Below are 19,368 nucleotides of genomic sequence, written 5' to 3'. Positions count from 1 at the left end.
CACTATATAAAATGCAGCAGGTAAGTTCACCTGTCTTCAACCAAAATGGAAGGAGTCAGAAGAAGAAGCAGAATGAGAGTGAGAGGGAGAATCCACAGAGGAGGAAAAGGAGGTAGAGGAAGAGGAAGAGGCCCAGCCAGAGGTAGAGGCACACTAGTGGACCATGTTGTGAACCACGGATTGATGCTGAGGGAGACTGGACTAAGAGTCAGCAAAATCTTAGTAGATATACAGCGGCATCTGTCATAAGGACATTTCAACAAGGAAACAGGTAAAAGAAAATCGGTCTACAGTTACAGTAATCAGCTGCTCATTGTTTGCACCATATCAGCACTGTTGATACCCCTCCCTGTGACATTTGAGGATTGAGGGTCGAGAACAACAAGGAGGAAGGGGGCCCATATTCACGCGAGGGTTTACGATCTCTGGCCCCAGGCTCAGGTACCCCTCATTGAGGCCCCATGCTCAGGTACCCCTCATTGAGGCCCCAGGCTCAGGTACCCCTCATTGAGGCCCCAGGCTCAGGTACCCCTCATTCAGGCCCCAGGCTCAGGTAGCCCTCATTCAGGCACCAGGCTCAGGTACCCCTCATTGAGGCCCCAGGCTCAGGTACCCCTCATTCAGGCCCCAGGCTCAGGTAGCCCTCATTCAGGCCCCAGGCTCAGGTACCCCTCATTCAGGCCATGGAGGACGCCTGTGACCAAATCTACGCTGCAGCTGTGCAGGATGGATTCGACATTCAAGACGGTTCTTCCCACGTTGTCTTGCCAATGAGGATATCGTCTGTGATGTTGATGAAATTCTCTTGGCCGGTTCCAGCTAGGCGAAGAGATAATGTCGAGTATTTTCTGTACTTTTTCAGATCTTTTTTTGTTGTTTTGTCTGTTTTTTCTGTGATTGTAACCTGTCCTGGATAGAATATTTTAGGTTTGTTGTTTGTGGAGCTAACAGTGTTATGCACACTACTGTCGTAGAATGAAAACTGGGACATGTTTTGTTGTTGATTCTCCATGTCGACTGATTTGGGTATATGGAGAGAAATAAATTATATTTCCTCAGTCTGCAGCATTGGTCTTGTGTAGTGTTTGGTGAACTTATTGTAAATTTCTCTGTGTAATTCATTTAAAGTACTCTAATCACTGAGAAGTAGAATTGCTAAAAGGGTTTTAGGTTAGCAACAGCAGTGTGTATATGGTTAAAACTTAATTAAGTCAAATGAAAGGTGTGTGTTTCATATGGCAACAAAATATGTTTTTTATAAAGTAGTGTATAGTTTTTGCAAGAGTGTTTCATTTTGCAAAGGTGCAAAGGTGTTTTGCTAATTGGGTGTGTGGTTGTGCTAATTGTGTGTAGTGTTTTGAAAACACTGGCCCTGTTTTGAAAATCGTGCTTAAGCAATCCAAAAAAATTGTATGAACCTGAAAATGAGCATAATATGAGCACTATAAATAATGCATCATTTGCATATTCAAACAGAACATTCGAAAGTATTTCAGACCAGAGCAACACACAATAATGTGCATAACACACATCCATGTTTTAGTATTTGCTTTTATTGTATTGGTGGAGGACATATCTGAAATATGATTGTTTTGCTCCAAAGTCTTCACTCAGGAAGCTTCTGGATGTATGGGTACAGGGCATGGATGTATGGGTACAGAGCATGGATGTATGGGTACAGGGCATGGATGTATGGGTACAGAGCATGGATGTATGGGTACAGGGCATGGATGTATGGGTACAGAGCATGGATGTATGGGGCCGGGGCATGGATGTGTAGGTACAGGGCATGGATGTATGGGTACAGGGCTTGGATGTATTGGGCCAGGGCATGGGTATATGGGTAAAGGACATGGATGTATGGGTACAGGGCTTGGATGTATTGGGCCAGGGCATGGGTATATGGGTAAAGGACATGGATGTATGGGTACAGGGCCAGGCAGCATGACGGAGACAACCTCAGGACAGAGAATACTACAGGCAGGCTTTCACCAGTGACCCGATAGCTGCTGGTTAGTAAATACTTAGTAACACTAAAAGCGTGAGGAAGCGTGGGTTAATACGTGGATTAATACTGGGATGTCTAGCTACACAACTGTGTGAGTCGACTGTGATCGATCACTTTACTCGAACCAAAGTTCAAAACACCTGTTCATGTATGTCTTCTTTAGTCTCTTGGCTATTTAGGGTTTTTCCTGGCACTTACACATTTACACTTATACATTTTGTACTTAATGCTGTGTCTTGTGTGGACTGTTTACATATTTATGCTCATCATCATATGTACATTTTACATTTTACTGGTGTTATTGTTGAATACATTGTGAATACATATTTCTAAAATGGTATGATGTCTTTGTTGAGTTATTATTATACAATACTTTTTTCTTATACAATCTTGCCAACGACAAATAACCCATATTACAAAGAAAGACTAAAACTAATAAATACTACACTAAATTAGCAAACCTGCTTTAAAAACTAATTAAAACTAAACAGAATTTGAAAAGAAAATGTCAAAACGAAATAAAAATAAAAACTAATGAAAAATGCATAACTATAATAACCTTGGTCTGTGTGTGTACGTGTGTGTCTTTGTGTCTGTGTGTGTATGTGTGTATGTGTGTGTAGGTGTCTGTGTGTGTCTGTTTGTGTGTGTGTGTGTGTGTGTGGGGGGGGGTGTGTGTGTGTACTTGTGTGTGTCAGTGTGTGTATGTGTGTGTGTTCGCTGCAAAAAGAAAATCCCGATACATACCCCCTCTTAGCCCTAACTGTAGGACCAGAATCAGACTCACCTTGTGAATATCTTTAGTTTGCAGCGTTACGTTCAGACCGTGGCAGTCTTCGGGGCCCACCGCGGCCGAGCTGCCGATTGCCGCGAGCAGCAGCGTCAGCAGCACGGCTCTCTTCACAATACTCATCCTGCTCTGAGAGAAAAATCAAACGCACCCTCTGCTCTCTCTGGGATCTGTCGGGGACTGCACAGTGAGGACAGGGAAGCCGGTTGGGATTTATAACGGCCCCGAGACCACGGTGTGGGTCCAAAGTGTGTGAGCATTTACCGTATGTGTACAAAGTTAATAAACTCTCTGACTGATTTGATCATATTTATTTAGGCTCACTGTCTCTCTCTTCAACCTGGGATTCTATTATATTATAACTTTGGACATTTTTATTGAAAATGTCTGCTGTGAAGTTACAGTCATGTGAAAAAATTAGGGCACCCATGCTAAAGTTGACTAAAAAGAGGAATAAAAAAATCATCTTTTGGAAATTGATCTTAATGCCTTAATTAAAAAAATGAGGAAAAATCCAGCCTTTAAGGACACCAATTTTGTTTTTGAATGAATAATGTATCGTAAATAAATAAATGTTCTTCCTTAAAATACAGGGGACATAAGTCAGTACACCCCTATGTTAAATTCCCATAGAGGCAGGCAGACTTTTATTTTGAAAGGCCAGTTATTTCATGGATCCAGGATACTATGCATCCTGATAAAGTTCCCTTGGCCCCCCACATCATCACATACCCTTCACCATATACCCCCACATCATCACATACCCTTCATTATACCCCCCCACATCATCACATACCCTTCACCATATACCCCCACATCATCACATACCCTTCACCATACCCCCACATCATCACATACCCTTCACCATATCCCGACATCATCACATACCCTTCACCATACCCCCCCATCATCACATATATATATATATATATTTAAATTAAACCATGTAAACCTATTCTGGTACAACTTCTAAATACAATTATGCACCTGAAAATGAGCATGATATGAGCACTTATAATAACACAAATAGTGCGTCATTTGCATATTTAAAGAGAACATTTGAAAGTATTTGAGACCAGAGCAACACACAATAATGTGCATAACACACATCCAGGTTTTAGTATTTGCTTTTATTGTATTGGTGGAGGACATATCTGAAATATGATTGTTTTGCTCCAACGTCTTCACTCAGGACGCTTCTGGCTTCACCTCCGGGGATGATTTCTTATGACAGAAATCTGTGAGGAGACAAAAGGATCAAATCAACTCATCAATCAATCTCTTTTTTTAATTAGCATCTCTACAATCTGTGGGAGGAGAACCCAGACAGGAACTGACCTGCAGCTCCGTCGTAGTTGAACGGGTTGGCGTTGCCGGGGAATCCCAGACAAGCTGCCAGTTTGTGGTGATCGGTGTGGTCTGCTTTCAACTTATGAACATCCTGGTGATGCCCCTCCCTCCCTGAAACACACACACACACACACACACACACACACACACACACACACACACACACACACACACACACACATTAATGCATGAGTAAAATAAAGTTTAGTTGCAGCCCTAAAGATAATAATATGAGCATGTGTGTTTACTATAGTTGAGCAGGAATCGTCCCTCGCTGTCCTTGAAGACCATTGACAGACAGTCGGGGCAGGTCTCGAAGAAAGTCACAGTCGCTACCTCATTGTACACCTCAAGAAGTCCGTCCTTCTCCACGGCTACACACACACACACACACACACACACACACACACACTGTCACATTACAAGCATTGCTATTTTCTTGTGCTAACGTTAGATATTTACACAGCTTAAAGACATATTTAGCATCAGGAACATTAGTTTTGTCAGTGTGTGTATGTGTGTCTCTGCGTGTATGTGTCTGTGTGTCTTTATGTGTGTGTGTGTTTACACAGGGTGTGTGTGAAGCATTTAGTGCAGTAGTGTGGAGGTGCTTGTAGTTAGTGCCTGCTACATGCAACTTTCTGCTTTTAAGCTACTGCCGCTGGCTAGCCCCCTCATAGGGGGTGAAAATAGGAGCCGAGTGCGAAAGATTCCTCTGTCAGTACATAGCCTCTCCACCACCAAGACTTTTGCAGTGCCTCCTCGCGGCCACACATGGTAACTGGGTACTTTGTAGTCCCAAACTAAATTGCAGGGGATCTCGGAGCAATTATAGGCTCCAGAGATGTGGTATGCAGGCCCACCACACGGTGGTGCGCAAAAGGCAGCGGCCTCCTGCAGCCAGGATGGGGAGCTGGTTGTCCTGGGTCCGCCCATGCCACCAGACCTACCTTATCATGGTGAAGATAGTGCTTCTGGGGAGAGTGAATGCCCTATAGCACTTCAAAAAAAGATCTTTGCACAGGTATCCCACCTTTGACCAATGTGAATATTACCTGGATCTACATCTGGTTAAAATCTGGCGGTGATGGGGTGTCTGACAATGGGGGCAAGTTTGAATAGACTGAGAGCTCTTAGTCAGAGCCCTGCATGTCAGCGGCACAGGGTATTGGTCGTTAACAGCTGGGGCTGAGTGGCAGCTGTTCGGCAGACCCTTGTGCAAATGAATTCAGGGACCACACTGCTCACCTCAAGTTGAGGAAGGGCCTAGAAAAGGTGGCCTAAAAAATGCCCACTCAACTCACACCTGGACAGGATACCAGTCATTCCACTTCTGAAACAGAAGAAACTAATTCTACAACCTTAAACTGGCCACATGGAACATAAGAACCCTCCTGGACTCCTGTGGCATGTCTGAAAGACCCCATAGAAGGACAGCCCTGGTTGCAGCTGACCTGAGCCGCTATGATATCGACATTGCTGCCCTGATTGAAACCAGGCTCCTTGATGAGGGGTCTCTAACAGAGTAGGGCATGGGCTACACCTTCTACTGGAAAGGCTATTCCCCAAGTGGACAATATTGGCATGGTGTGGGACTGGCCATTAAGAACACACTACTGCCAAGACTCACTGAAACACCTGTGGGCATCAGTGAAAGACTGATGCCCCTCCGTATCCCCCTGGTGAAGAACCGCTATGCCACACTTCTAAGTGTGTATGCTCCAACTCTACCATCTGATAGTGAGTCTAAAGACTCCTTTTACTAGACACTGGATGAGGCTTTCCACCAGATGCCCGAGAACGACAAGATCCTCCTGCTTGGGGACTTCAACGCTTGTGTTGGGCAGAACAGTGGGATATGGAAAGGAGTACTTGGTCAGAATTGGTCAGCCCAACTCAAATGGCACGAGGTTACTTACCCTCTGCTCTGAGCACAACCTGACCATAACTAACACTATCTTCCAGCAAAAGAACAAATACAAACCATTATGGATGCACCCAAGGCCCAAACATTGGCACCTGATCGATTATGTCATCGTGAGACATTGTGACATCAGAGACATTCTCATAACCCAGGCCATTAGAGGTGCAGAATGCTGGACAGATCACCGCATGATCATGACCAAGGTCCCATGCGGAAACGTGGACCCAGCAGGAGGCACTTAGACTGTGTCTGCCTGGAAGTCACTACTACAAGGAATGAATTCCGTTGCTCCCTGGCTGAGAAACTAGGGGAGCTAGAACTATTCCTGAGGGGTGGAAATGCCAAAGAACAGCAGTGGACCTCTATTACTGCAGCCCTTCATGAAGCAGCTGCCCAAACAATTGGCTACAAGAGCAAGAACCATCAAGACTTGATAACAATGAATGAATAGAATGACTGCTAGGGTGACAATAGGAGGTCAACTGTAGCCCTTTCCCTGTGCGCACAGGGGTAAGGCAGGGATGTGAACTGGCACCAGTGCTTTTTAACAGCTTTCTCATATGTATCACACAACTAAAGGTAAAGGGTAAAGGTACTTTATTTGTCACATACACGTACATGTAGCGAAATTCATTCTCTGCATTTAACCCATCCCTCAAGGGAGCAGTGGGCAGCCAATGACAGCGCCCGGGGACCAACTCCAGATCTGAGCCAGTGCTTTGATCAAGGGCACTGCCTGGAGAACCTAGTACATGTTTTTGATGGTGGGGGAAACCGGAGCACCCGGAGAAAACCCACGCAAACATGGGGAGAACATGCAAACTCCACACAGAAAGGCCCCGGAACGACTTGGATTCGAACACAGAACCTTCTTGCTGTGGCACAGTGCTAACCACTGGGCCACCATGCTCCACAAGGAGATTGAAGACAGTACCGTACAGGCTGGATGGTAACCTCTTTAATATCAGGAGGCTGCAGGCAACCACCACCAAACTTCACAGAGTGAGGATACTTGAGCTGCAGCATGCAGATGACTGTGCTCTCATATCTCACAGTCCACAAGACCTCCAGTCTGTCCTAGATGCAGCAGTGCAGGATGGGGTTGACCATCAACACAGCCAAAACAGTGGTAATCATGTGTCAACATCCCACCCACACCACCCATCTTCACCGTTGCAGATGAAAAAACTGCCAGTTGTTCCATCATTCAAATACCTGGGGAGCTTTATCTCTGAAGAAATAGCATTGACAATGAGGTCCAGAATAGAATCAAACAAGCATTAGTTGCCTTTGGGAGACTTTGGCGGCGACCAATTTAAAACAGCACTTAAGAGGTGCAAAATCAAACCTGGGGACCTGGAGAACATGGCTGCTGACCGCAACCCCTGGCGGCAGCTATGTCTGGATGGGACCCAAGCATTGGAGGAGGAAAGGACAGTCGGGAGACAACCAAGAAGGCACAGGAGGAACACACCCACACCCATGAATGCCGGTAACACCAATACCATGTATCCATGCCCCATCTGCAATAGAACCTGCGGATCCAGGATAGGATCATACAGCCCTCAGAAAACTCACCATTAAAAGACAGAAATGTAGGTCATCATCAGATTCGATGGACAACCACAAGCAAGCAAGTGTGTATATGCGTGTGTGTGTCTCTGTGTGTATTTGTGTGTGTGTGCGTGTATTAATGTGACTCACAACCAGGAAAGGTGGTCATGGTGCTGTCCTGCGGGTCAGTGGGCATCGTCATGTTGATGATGTAAGTGACACACGCCTGGTGTCTGAAAATGACACAAACCAGTCAGACAACACAACACAAACAACAAACGTACTTCTTATTGCAGGATAATCATGCTCGGTGCCGCCAGAAATTCCGCCGCATGTCCGTCCTTTTGGCCAAATGTCCATCCACTTTCTCTCTCTTTGTGTTGGTGTTCTAAACTCCGGTGGATTTATGAGGACTAACTAACTGCTCCTCAGATACTTGCAGTGTAAATCCAGACAGCTAGCTAGACTATCTATTCAATCTGAGTTTTCTGTTGCACAACTAAAACTACTTTTGAACGTCCACATGTTCCACCAAAACAAGTTCCTTCCTGAGGCTATTTAGCAGAGGCACCGTGGCTCTGTCCGGCGCTTAGCACCACCCCAAGATAATTGTGATTTGTTTAAAGAAATGGCAATAAACCAGACCACGTTTTTCTCCAATCCAGGAATGCTGTGTGGACTAGCCAGACCTTCCTTCACAGTGCTGTGGAGGAGGGTCTGACAAAGCGAGACTATGGTTCAGACTGCAGGCAAAAGTGGCCCAAATCTGATTTTGGGAGAATGTGTGTGTGACCAAGTCAGACTTCTTCAGAAGTAGTGTGAACACTCAAATCTAGCCCAGATCTGTTCCAGGCCACTTCCATATGTGGTCCTGAATCAGACCCAAATCAGATTTTTTTCAATGCGGCCACAGTGTGAACAACCAAGGCGGATTTGATGCGATTTTTACCTCAATAACCCTCGCTGTGCCCTCTCTCTCCGCGGGGAAGGGCGGGGCCCCCTGCTCCCGGTGCGGCTGTCAACCGGGGCGGACTGTCCTAAGTGTGCCCCAACCGCGTCGGCGATGTCGGCTACCCATCCGATCCTTCTTGAAACACGGACCAAGGAGTCAAACGCACGCGCAAGTCAGAGGGTCGCCCCATGGCGCAATGAAAGTGAGGGCCAGCGTGCGCTGGCTGAGGTGGGATCCCAGTCCTTCGGGGTCGGGCGCACCACCGGCCAATCTCGGCCGCACCGTCGGGGAGGAGGAGTGTGAGCGCCTATGATAGGACCCGAAAGATGGTGATCTATGCCTGGGCAGGGTGAAGCTAGAGGAAACTCTGGTGGAGGTCCGTAGCGGTCCTGACATGCAAATCGGTCATCCGGTCACAGAGATGGCCAAAATAGTCAATTTGTCTCTCTTTCTCTTCATTCTCCTCCTCCTCAGCCCCTGCTGATTAATGTTATGGCTGCCATTACACAAACATGTTGAAATAAATGCAAAAAATGCTTACTTCCTCCATAACCTCCCTAACTTTAGTACAACAGCGTGCTGCGTCTGCTGTCATTGTTATTGTTCTTTTGCCCATGCGGGTTAGTTCGAAACCGCAAACAGTTCACACTGAAATCTGATATAGGCCACATTTTAAAAGGTAATGTGAACAGCCCAAAAAAAAATTGTATCTGAGCAAAAAATCCAAATTAGCCATGAAGACTTGCAGTGTGAACATAGCTTATGTAAGCACTGACTCACGTGTACGCGTTCCTCTCTGTGAACATGACCGTCTTCTTGTCATCACGGAGTGTGAACTCGACGTGGGAGCTGGTGACTTTTGGAAGCAGCGCCTTGCCTTTTTCGTGATCAGTGACCGACCAGACCAGGACCCATTCCCCGAAAATCTGCAGAGAGAGGGAGGGAGGGGAACAACATTACAGAAAGGATCTCTACAGAGATATTTTTTTTGATAAAGAGTAAGATCCCTGTTGTTTGACATGAAACAGGCTCAATATCACCAAACTCCACCAGACTCCATGTAAATAATCAGGCCTTTTATCAGCATGAAACACACTTAATTAAAGTCAACAGAAACTAAATAAAACTATAAAAGGCTGTCTCGGTTTGATTTTCTTGGTATCAAAGACACGGTATTAGTATCAATATACACAAGAAACATTTAGGTCTAGGTCTAACTGTTCTCCAAACAGAAAATATTACAGGCAACTTGAAGAGAACTAAAAGAAATTGATCCCAGCAAAAATAATTGATTTAAAAAATCGCTGCAAAAAGAAAAGGACGATACATACCACCCCACGTTTGTGTGTGTGTGTACGTGTGTGGGTGTGTGTGTGTGTACCAGCCCTTAGCCCTAATTGTAGGAGCAGAATCAGACTCACCTTGTGAATGTCTTTTGTTTGCATCTTTACATCCAGACCTTGGCAGTCAGTTGATTTCTTATGACAGAAATCTGTGAGGAGACAAAAGGATCAAATCATTTCAATTATCTCTCTTTTTTTAATTTGCATCTCTACAATCTGTGGGAGGAGAAACCAGACAGGAAGTGACCTGCATCTCCGTCGTAGTTGAACGGTTTGGCATCGGTGGGGAATCCCAGACAGGCGGCCAGTTTGTGGTGATCGCTGTGGTCTGCTTTCAATTTATGAACATTGCGGTGATACCCATCCTTCCCTGTAAACACACACACATTAATCCATGAGTAAAATAATGTGTAGTTGCAGCCCTAAAGATAATAATATGAGCGTCTGTGTTTACTGTAGTTGAGCAGGAATCGTCCTTCGCTGTCCTTGAAGACCATTGACAGACAGTCGGGGCAGGTCTCGAAGAAATTCACAGTCGCTGTCTCGTTGTACACCTCAAGAAGTCCGTCCTTCTCCATGGCTAACATACCCAGACACACACAGACATTTTAACCATTTATTTATGTCCACATGAAGAAAAATAGTACAGGGACACAAATATTACAGATGCAGTACAATATATACACAAACTCATGGACCAGTGACACGCAGCAGATCTTCACAATATCACTTAACAAGCAAAAAACTCACTTCTTAAGAGTATAAGTATCACAAAACACAGTTCTTAAGGGTATAAGTAGCACAAAACTCACTTCTCAAGGGTAGAAGTAGCACAATACTCAGTTCTTAAGGGTATATGATCAACAACATGATCATGACCAAGGTCCTTATGAAAGTGTGCGCCCCCATGTGGAAACGTGGACCCATTAGGAGGCACTTAGACTGTGTCTGCCTGGAAGTCACTACTACAAGGAACGAATTCCGTCGCTCTCTGGCTGAGAAAATAGGGGAGCTAGAACTCACATCAGGAAACCCTAAAAAAAACGTATCCAGCAGCGCCTGACAGCAATGGCAAAAAGCTCGTCGGGAAGTGCAGAGAACTCTGCGGACCTTACAGAACAAGTGGTAGATGGAGAAGGCTAATGAAATTCAGGCATTCGCCGACAGAAATGATATGCACAACTTTTACAATGCAGTCAAATCCATCTACGGTCCAAGAAGTCACTGCATCACTCCATGGAAAACAGCAGATGGGCTCAAATTCCTGAAAGACCAGAATGGCATCCTGGAGAGGTGGGCTGAACATTTTAACACCCTACTAAATCAGGACTCTGATGCAGACTATACGATCCTGGATGAACTGCCTGAATATCCCCTTATTGACAACCTCAATGGTGACAATACTGTCATCTTTCCATTGCAATGTTTTCATCAGCCTAAACCTTGGTGATGTAATGGTGTAGTGTTTTTGTGCAGAGGTACTCTCCCTGTTTTAGCAGTTCTGTAGGAATATTGTCAGAGCCAGGAGACTTGTTGTACTTCAGGGAGAGGACAACTGAGTTGTCAACAAGTACAACAAGTCTCCTGGCTCTGACAATATTCCTGCAGAACTGCTAAAACAGGGAGAGAGCAATTTGTTTGGAAAAAACTTCAGAGAATCGTACTGCAGCTCCATTGTTTTTTTTTTGTTTCTGTCGGCAGTTGGTATGAATGGAGCTAAAAGTTTACGTCCGTTGGATGCCATAGTTACATGTCTGCGACCGGCACAAGATTTCCTACATTTTGACCAACTATGATGTATGAAGAGTGAAAACTGTAGGGGAGAGAACAATTTGTTTGGGAACATTTCAGAGAATCTTACTGCAGCTCCCCCCTCTGTCCTCCCTTCTAGCTCTCAACATTCTGTCCCCATACACACACATTGGAAAATCTGAAACGGTCTGAAAGAAGGACGATACATAAACTGTCATTTGGTAGAAACCGTGCTTGATACCCAAATGCCCATTCAGCCCAATACAGGCCAAAGTCTTGTCTTCGGTTTAAACTTTAATTTTTTTTTTACATTAAAGTATGGCGATACAGCATGGCCCCAAAGAAGGGTTGTTTTGATGTATGTTAAGCGATTTCCCGAAGATTTTCCATTCAAGTCTATGGTACAATTTTGCGCCGTTTATTGCCGATTTCGTGAAAACCGTGTGGCAAATCTTTATGAAAACACATAGTACACCAATTCCCGAGCATTACACATGTTTTGATGTATTTTGTGTGCACGTGTTGCCAACGCTCCGTGACTAGTAGCGGGACAAAAAACAGGCGGAATAATAAGTATGAGCAATAATAGACATTGCGCCGATTGCTGCTATTGCAGCACATCGGCACACTGAATGAGGTCCGGAATAGAATCAAACAAGCATCACTTGGCTTTTCAGAACAAGAACCTTAATCTCAACATAAAAATCTACGTCTACCAAGCGGTCTGCATCACCACCCTCCTCTACAGCTGTGAAGCCTGGTTTACTTACAGCCGCCACATCAAGTCCTTGGAACACTTCCACATTTGCTGTCTTCAGCGCATCCTGAGAATCACTTGGCGTGACAGAGTGCCTCACACTGAGATCCTCAGGAGAACAGGCTGGAAGATTATTGAGGCCACAATCACCCAGCACCAATTGCGTTGGTTGGGGCATGTCATAAGGATGCCCTACAACCATCTGCTATATGGCCAGTTACACCAAGGCCAGCGCTCTGCTGGAGGCCAGAAGAAATGATTTAAAGACCAATTGAAAACAGCACTTAAGAGGTGCAAAATCAAACCTGGGGACCTGGAGAACATGGCTGCTGACCGCAACACCTGGCGGCAGCTATGTGTAGATGGGACCCAAGCATTGGAGGAGGAAAGGACAGTCAGGAGACAACAAAGAAGGCTCAAGAGGAACCCACACCCATGAAAGACAGTAACACCTATACCATGTACACATGCCCCATCTGCAATAGAACCTGTGAATTGAGGATAGGACCACTCAGCCATCCAAAAACTCACCGCTAAAAGACAGAAGTGTAGGTCATCATCAGATTTGATGGACAACCACAAGCAAGCAATTGTATATGTGTGTGTGTGTGTTTATTTATGCGACTCACAACCAGGAAAGGTGGTCATGGTGCTGTCCTGCGGGTCAGTGGGCATCGTCATGTTGATGATGTAGGTGACACACGCCTGGTGTCTGAAAATGACACAAACCAGTTAGATAACACGACACAAACAACAAACGTACTTCTTATTGCAGGATCATCAGGCTCAGTGCCGCAGGAAATTCCGCTGCATGTCCGTCCTTTCGGCTGGATGTCCATCCCCTTTTTCTCTCTTTGTGTTAGCATTCTAACCGGTGGCTTTATGAGGACTATGGTTAACTGCTCCTCAGATCTCTGCAGGGTAAATCCAGACAGCAAGGTAGACTATCTATCCAATTTTTTAGAGTTTTCTGTTGCACGACTAAAACTACTTTTGAACGTAAACACGTTCCACCAAAACAAGTTCCTTCCCGAGTCTATTTTGCAGAGGCACCGTTGCTACTTCTGGCATTTAGCACTGCCCAAGATAATTGTGATTTGTTTAAAGAAATGGCATCCATCCAGGAATGCTGTGTGGACTAGCCACTCATTCCTCCACAGCGCGGTGGAGGAGGGTCTGGCAAAGCGAGACTATGTAAGCACTGACTCACGTGTACGCGTTCCTCTCTGTGAACATGACCGTCTTCTTGTCATCACGGAGTGTGAACTCGACGTGGGAGCTGGTGACTTTTGGAAGCAGCGCGTTGCCTTTTTCGTGATCAGTGACCGACCAGACCAGGACCCATTCCCCGAAAATCTGCAGAGAGAGGGAGGGAGGGGAACAACATTACAGAAAGGATCTCAACAGAGATAGCTTTTTGATAAAGAGTAAGATCCCTTTTGTTTAACATGAAATAGGCTGAATATCACCAAACTCCACCAGACTCCCTGTAAATAATCACGCCTTTTATCAGCATGAAACACACTTCATTTAAAGTCGACAGAAACTAAATAAAACTATAAAAAGCTGTCTTTGTTCGATTTTCTTGGTATCAAAGACACGGTATTGGTATCGATATACACAAGAAATATTTAGGTCTAGGTCCAACTGTTCTCCAAACAGAAAACATTACAGTGAACTTGAAGAGAACTAAAAGAAATTGATTCTAGCAAAAATAATTGATTTAAAAAAATCGCTTCAAAAAGAAAATGACGATACATACCACCCCACGTTTGTGTGTGTGTGTACGTGTGTGTGTGTGTGTGAGTGTGTAAGTGTGTGTGTGTGTGTTTGTGTACGTGTGTGTACCAGCCCTTAGCCCTAATTGTAGGAGCAGAATCAGACTCACCCTGGGAATGTCTTTTGTTTGCAGCTTTACATCCAGACCTTGGCAGTCAGTTGATTTCTTATGACAGAAATCTGTGAGGAGACAAAAGAATGACATCATTTCAACTATCTCTCTTTTTTTAATTTGCATCTCTACAATCTGTGGGAGGAGAAACCAGACAGGAAGTGACCTGCAGCTCCGTCGTAGTTGAACGGTTTGGCATCGGTGGGGAATCCCAGACAGGCGGCCAGTTTGTGGTGATCGCTGTGGTCTGCTTTCAACTTATGAACATTAAGGTGATGCCCATCCTTCCCTGAAATACACACACACACACACACACATTAATCCATGAGTAAAATTGTGTAGTTGCACCCCTAAAGATAATAATATGAGCGTGTGTGTTTACTGTAGTTGAGCAGGAATTGTCCTTCGCTGTCCTTGAAGACCATCGACAGACAGTCGGGGCAGGTCTCGAAGAAAGTCACAGACGCTGTCTCATTGTACAATTCAAGAAGTCCGTCCTTCTCCATGGCTAACACACACAGACACACACACACACACACACACACACACACACACACACACACACACACACACACACACACACACACACACACACATTACACGCTGCACCAATAGTATGAAACACTTGCTGTCTCCTAAAGGGGCGTGGCCTCATTTGAAAGTGTAGTGAATGTGGTGTGGATGGATGAAATGTTATATTTAACTTATTACTATTTTCTTGTGCTAACGTTAGATATTTACACAGCTTAAAGACATATTTAGCATCAGGAACATTGGTTTTGTCAAGGAGTCAAAAAAGTTGAAAAAGGAGACAAAATCTCTCTGTGTGTGTCTGTGTCTGTGTGTATTAATGCAACTCACAACCAGGAAAGGTGGTCATGGTGCTGTCCTGCGGGTCAGTGGGCATCGTCATGTTGATGATGTAGGTGACACACGACTGGTGTCTGAAAATGACACAAACCAGTTAGACAACACAACACAAACAACAAACGCACTTCTTATTGCAGGACAATCATGCTTGAGGCAGGGACAAACACTGAATGTGTCTGAGTTATGACTCCATAACTCTGTAATGTAAACACTAGTCTATAACCACGACCTTATTATTATCACAACTTATTATGACTATGGTTAACTGCTCCTCAGATCTCTGCAGGGTAAATCCAGACGGCAAGGTAGACTATCTGTCCAATCTGAGTTTTCTATTGGATGACTAAAAGTACATTTGAACGTCCACATGTTCCACCAAAACAAGTTCCTTCCTGAGACTACTTAGCAGAGGCACCGTGGCTCCGTCTGGCGTTTAGCACCGCCGAAGACGATTGTGATTGGTTTAAAGAATTGCCAATAAACCAGAGCACGTTTTTCTGCCATCCAGGGATGCTGTGTGGACTAGCCAGACCTTCCTCCACAGTGGTGTGGAGGAGGGTCTCGCAAAGCGAGACTATGTAAGCACTGACTCACGTGTACGCGTTCCTCTCTGTGAACATGACCGTCTTCTTGTCATCGCGGAGTCTGAACTCGACGTGGGAGCTGGTGACTTTTGGAAGCAGTGCGTTGCCTTTGTCGTGATCAGTGACGGACCAGACCAGGACCCAGTCCCCGAAAATCTGTGGAGAGATGGAGGGAGGGGGGGAGGGGGTGGACAACATTACGGAAAGGATCCTGTCAGAAACAGACCTTTTTGTGAAAGAGTAAGATCCTTTTTGTTTGACATGAAAAAGCCCCGAAATCACTATCAACAAACACACCAGACTCCATGTGAATAATCAGGACTTTTATCATTGTAAAAGACACTTCATTCAAAGTCGACAGAAACTAAATAAAAAGCTGTCATAGTTTGATTGTTCTCTAGGTATGAAAGACACGGTATTGGTATTGGTATACAAAGGAAATATTTAGGTCTATCGTTGTTAAAGTTCCCATGGAATGAAACTTTCACTTCATGAGGTTTTTTAACATTAATATGAGTTCCCCCAGCCAGCCTATGGTCCCCCAGTGGCTAGAAATGGTGATAGGTGTAAACCGAGCCCTGGGTATCCTGCTCTGCCTTTGAGAAAATGAAAGCTCAGATGGGCCGATCTGGAATCTTCTCCTTATGATGTCATGAGGAGCAAGGTTACCTCCCCTTTCTCTGCTTTGCCCACCCAGAGAATTTAGCCCACCCATGAGAGAGAGACATCATGGCTTTCAAAGGAGCAAAGTGGCAGTGGGTCAAGGCCACACCCCCGCCCTCCACCTTGCACCCCCCTCTCTCCTCCTCAATAGCTATAGATACAGAAATGGCACATCCTAAGGAAAGCTCATTGTGGGACTGGCTCTAATGGCTGTAATCCTGCACCAAGGCTGAATTTTGGGAAAGAGACTTCAGATAGTATTAGGGGACCACTAAGGTCTATATAAAAGAGACTTCAGATATAGTAGTAGGGGACCACTAAGGTCTATATAAAAGAGACTTCAGATACAGTATTAGGGGACCACTAAGGTCTATATAAAAGAGACTTCAGATACAGTATTAGGGGACCACTAAGGTCTATATAAAAGAGACTTCAGATACAGTATTAGGGGACCACTAAGGTCTATATAAAAGAGACTTCAGATACAGTATTAGGGGACCACTAGGTCTATATAAAAGAGACTTCAGATACAGTATTAGGGGACCACTAAGGTCTATATAAAAGAGACTTCAGATACAGTATTACGGGACCACTAAGGTCTATATAAAAGAGACTTCAGATACAGTATTAGGGGACCACTAAGGTCTATATAAAAGAGACTTCAGATACAGTATTATGGGACCACTAAGGTCTATATAAAAGAGACTTAAGATACAGTATTAGTGGACCACTAAGGTCTATATAAAAGAGACTTCAGATATAGTTTTAGGGGACCACTAAGGTCTATATAAAAGAGACTTCAGATACAGTATTATGGGACCACTAAGGTCTATATAAAAGAGACTTCAGATACAGTATTAGGGGACCACTAAGGTCTATATAAAAGAGACTTCAGATACAGTATTAGGGGACCACTAAGGCCTATATAAAAGCATCCAAAGAACACCATGTCATGGGACCTTTAAAAACATTAGGGAAAAGATCCTTTATTTAAATTGTCATAAGAAATCACAATGATCTAAAAGATTTGGGGCTTATTTGAGAAAACATTCTCCCTAATTTATTCCAAGTCACGTTCTATTTCATCCCTACTGACCGCCAGAGGCAGTGCTTAACACTGAATATATTCAGCGCAGGACGAGTATTTATATCAACAAATCCACCTGTGACCTCGGGGTGACCATACCCAAGGTATTAAGTTCCGGTGTCAACCCCAAGCTCATTCCTTTGTCATCTTTTTGCTAAGCAGGTCGTCTACCATCTGTGGTAGCATTAGCATTAGCTTTAGTTGGAATTGTTACAATGCTCACTGCTTGTAGCCTTGCGATTTCAATCGGAGTTTCATCTTTTTTCAACCTCCAAAGGCTACAGCTGAGCTGTCCCTCTTCAGGTAAGGGGACAGATGTATTCGCCGTTTGGCTTCAGGCGAAGCCTCAGACTGGTCATCGCTCCGGACCTACTCGCAACTTCTACACTCGGTAAGATTGTTTAGTTTGTGTTGACTGACCCTTGTGTCAGTGAAGGTAGTGTGCTCGCTCTAAATCACAGTTAACATATTGTGTCAGTGATGGTAGCGTGTTCAATTCCCTCTCCTGTATTCTCTTGTTTCACTGCGGCTGGGCGCTTTCGCTGTACTGGGTGACGTTATTGACCTTATCTGATAAACGTGTAACCTCACTTACTAACGTGGGCGTGCTTGCCACTGTAACATATTCACAGACATGTTGTATTGTGTCGGGGAATGGAGTGTCCTCGCTTCCCTCTCCTGTACACAATTATTTGTTTCACTGCGGCTGGGCGTTTTCGCTGTACTGGGTGATGTTAATGACCTTGTCTAATACACGTGCACACTCGATTTCTACCGTGAGTGTGTTCGCTCCTGTAGTGTCTGATGGCTCTGTCCCGATGGGGGGAGAATTCGTATTTGTTGGAAGGGGTGCCATGGATGGGCTCTTTTAGCTTTAAACGAGAGATTGTCACGACGGATGTCTGCCTTTCAGAGTGGGGCTCAGTGTGCCGAATGCCAGAGCACTGTCTACCCATCTGCAGTACGGGGACAGGTGGATACTGTTTTCCGGGTGGTGTACAGTTCGTAATTATGAGCCAGTGCATTGTTCTGTGCCTGCCATCCTTGAGTTCCTGCAGACCCTTTCAGGACGGTCTCCTTCTACCCTAACCCCTCAGTCACATTAGCTACAAGAGACAGAGGCAAAGCGACAGGCTACCATTCATTTTCAATGGGAGTGGCCATTTGTCAGCGACAAGCGATGAGCAAGGCGGGGCCAAAATAGACAAGAAGTCTATTTTATACAAATGCTGAGCGATGCAACAAAGCGACTGCCAATCAGAGTAAAGGTAGCGTGAGGGCAGCGTGACGTATGTCAGTGGCTGGAGTCAAAGAAAATAATTCAAGATGGCGGAAAACGCTTCAGGACATCGTGTTTATGTACATATCTGATATGTTTGGCATTTTATCTCATATATTTTGTTACTTTTAAAGAGAAATAAATACTTTTAAATCCAAAAAACATCATTTTTGTGACTAAACAATACCTCTGAAGTCACTTTTAAGATGTGCTTGAAGGTACCACTGGAGAATTTCTGTTTACTGTTGCCAAGCAACGTGGAGTAGGCTATAGGCACGCCCAGGAGCGCCCATCAAGCGAGTGCATGTTGCTCTCTTTTGTAGCTGTGGGGTAAGAATCTATGTAGCTGCCATTTCATTGACAATAATACTGTGGGCAGCCACAGGTTATATCCAGCTTCTTAAGCTGTGGACACACCTAGCCGAAAATCGGCCGTTGGACAGTCTGGCAAGGTTGGTGACTCGAGTCTGTTCGGTGTGTCCCGTGCCGTCGTCCATATGAGGAGCTGTTGGCCTTCATTTTGGCCGATCTGACATGTTCAGTCGGCGGCAGGGCAGTCGGGAC

At 44.9% G+C, this 19,368-nt stretch overlaps 1 protein-coding gene across 3 annotated transcripts in view; it reads right to left on the bottom strand.

Moving 5' to 3' along the window:
* Window positions 1-3,909: 3,909 nt before the first annotated feature.
* The window catches only part of LOC114567638 (saxitoxin and tetrodotoxin-binding protein 1), a 21,322-nt gene continuing 5,863 nt past the window's right edge, over window positions 3,910-19,368 (bottom strand). The window contains exons 7-21 of one of the 3 annotated variants that reach the window (XM_028596735.1): window positions 15,786-15,931; window positions 15,183-15,265; window positions 14,704-14,829; window positions 14,488-14,610; window positions 14,319-14,389; window positions 13,641-13,786; window positions 13,060-13,142; window positions 10,376-10,501; window positions 10,169-10,291; window positions 10,000-10,070; window positions 9,359-9,504; window positions 7,777-7,859; window positions 4,397-4,522; window positions 4,137-4,259; window positions 3,910-4,036 (exon numbers count right to left, since the gene is read on the bottom strand). In XM_028596735.1, coding sequence (XP_028452536.1) covers window positions 3,987-4,036; window positions 4,137-4,259; window positions 4,397-4,522; window positions 7,777-7,859; window positions 9,359-9,504; window positions 10,000-10,070; window positions 10,169-10,291; window positions 10,376-10,501; window positions 13,060-13,142; window positions 13,641-13,786; window positions 14,319-14,389; window positions 14,488-14,610; window positions 14,704-14,829; window positions 15,183-15,265; window positions 15,786-15,931 — 1,626 coding nt within the window. In that variant the 3' untranslated portion in view covers window positions 3,910-3,986. Of the gene's footprint in view, window positions 4,037-4,136; window positions 4,260-4,396; window positions 4,523-7,776; window positions 7,860-8,994; window positions 9,056-9,358; window positions 9,505-9,999; window positions 10,071-10,168; window positions 10,292-10,375; window positions 10,502-13,059; window positions 13,143-13,640; window positions 13,787-14,318; window positions 14,390-14,487; window positions 14,611-14,703; window positions 14,830-15,182; window positions 15,266-15,785; window positions 15,932-19,368 lie in introns of those variants that run through there. The other 2 variants (XM_028596737.1, XM_028596736.1) reach the window with 2 other exon arrangements.

The sequence above is a fragment of the Perca flavescens genome, chromosome 14 (genome assembly GCF_004354835.1).
Source record: "Perca flavescens isolate YP-PL-M2 chromosome 14, PFLA_1.0, whole genome shotgun sequence".
NCBI lineage: Eukaryota > Metazoa > Chordata > Actinopteri > Perciformes > Percidae > Perca > Perca flavescens.
The sequence above is the reverse complement of the archived record's forward strand: the minus strand, read 5'-3'. Positions and strand labels throughout refer to the sequence as shown.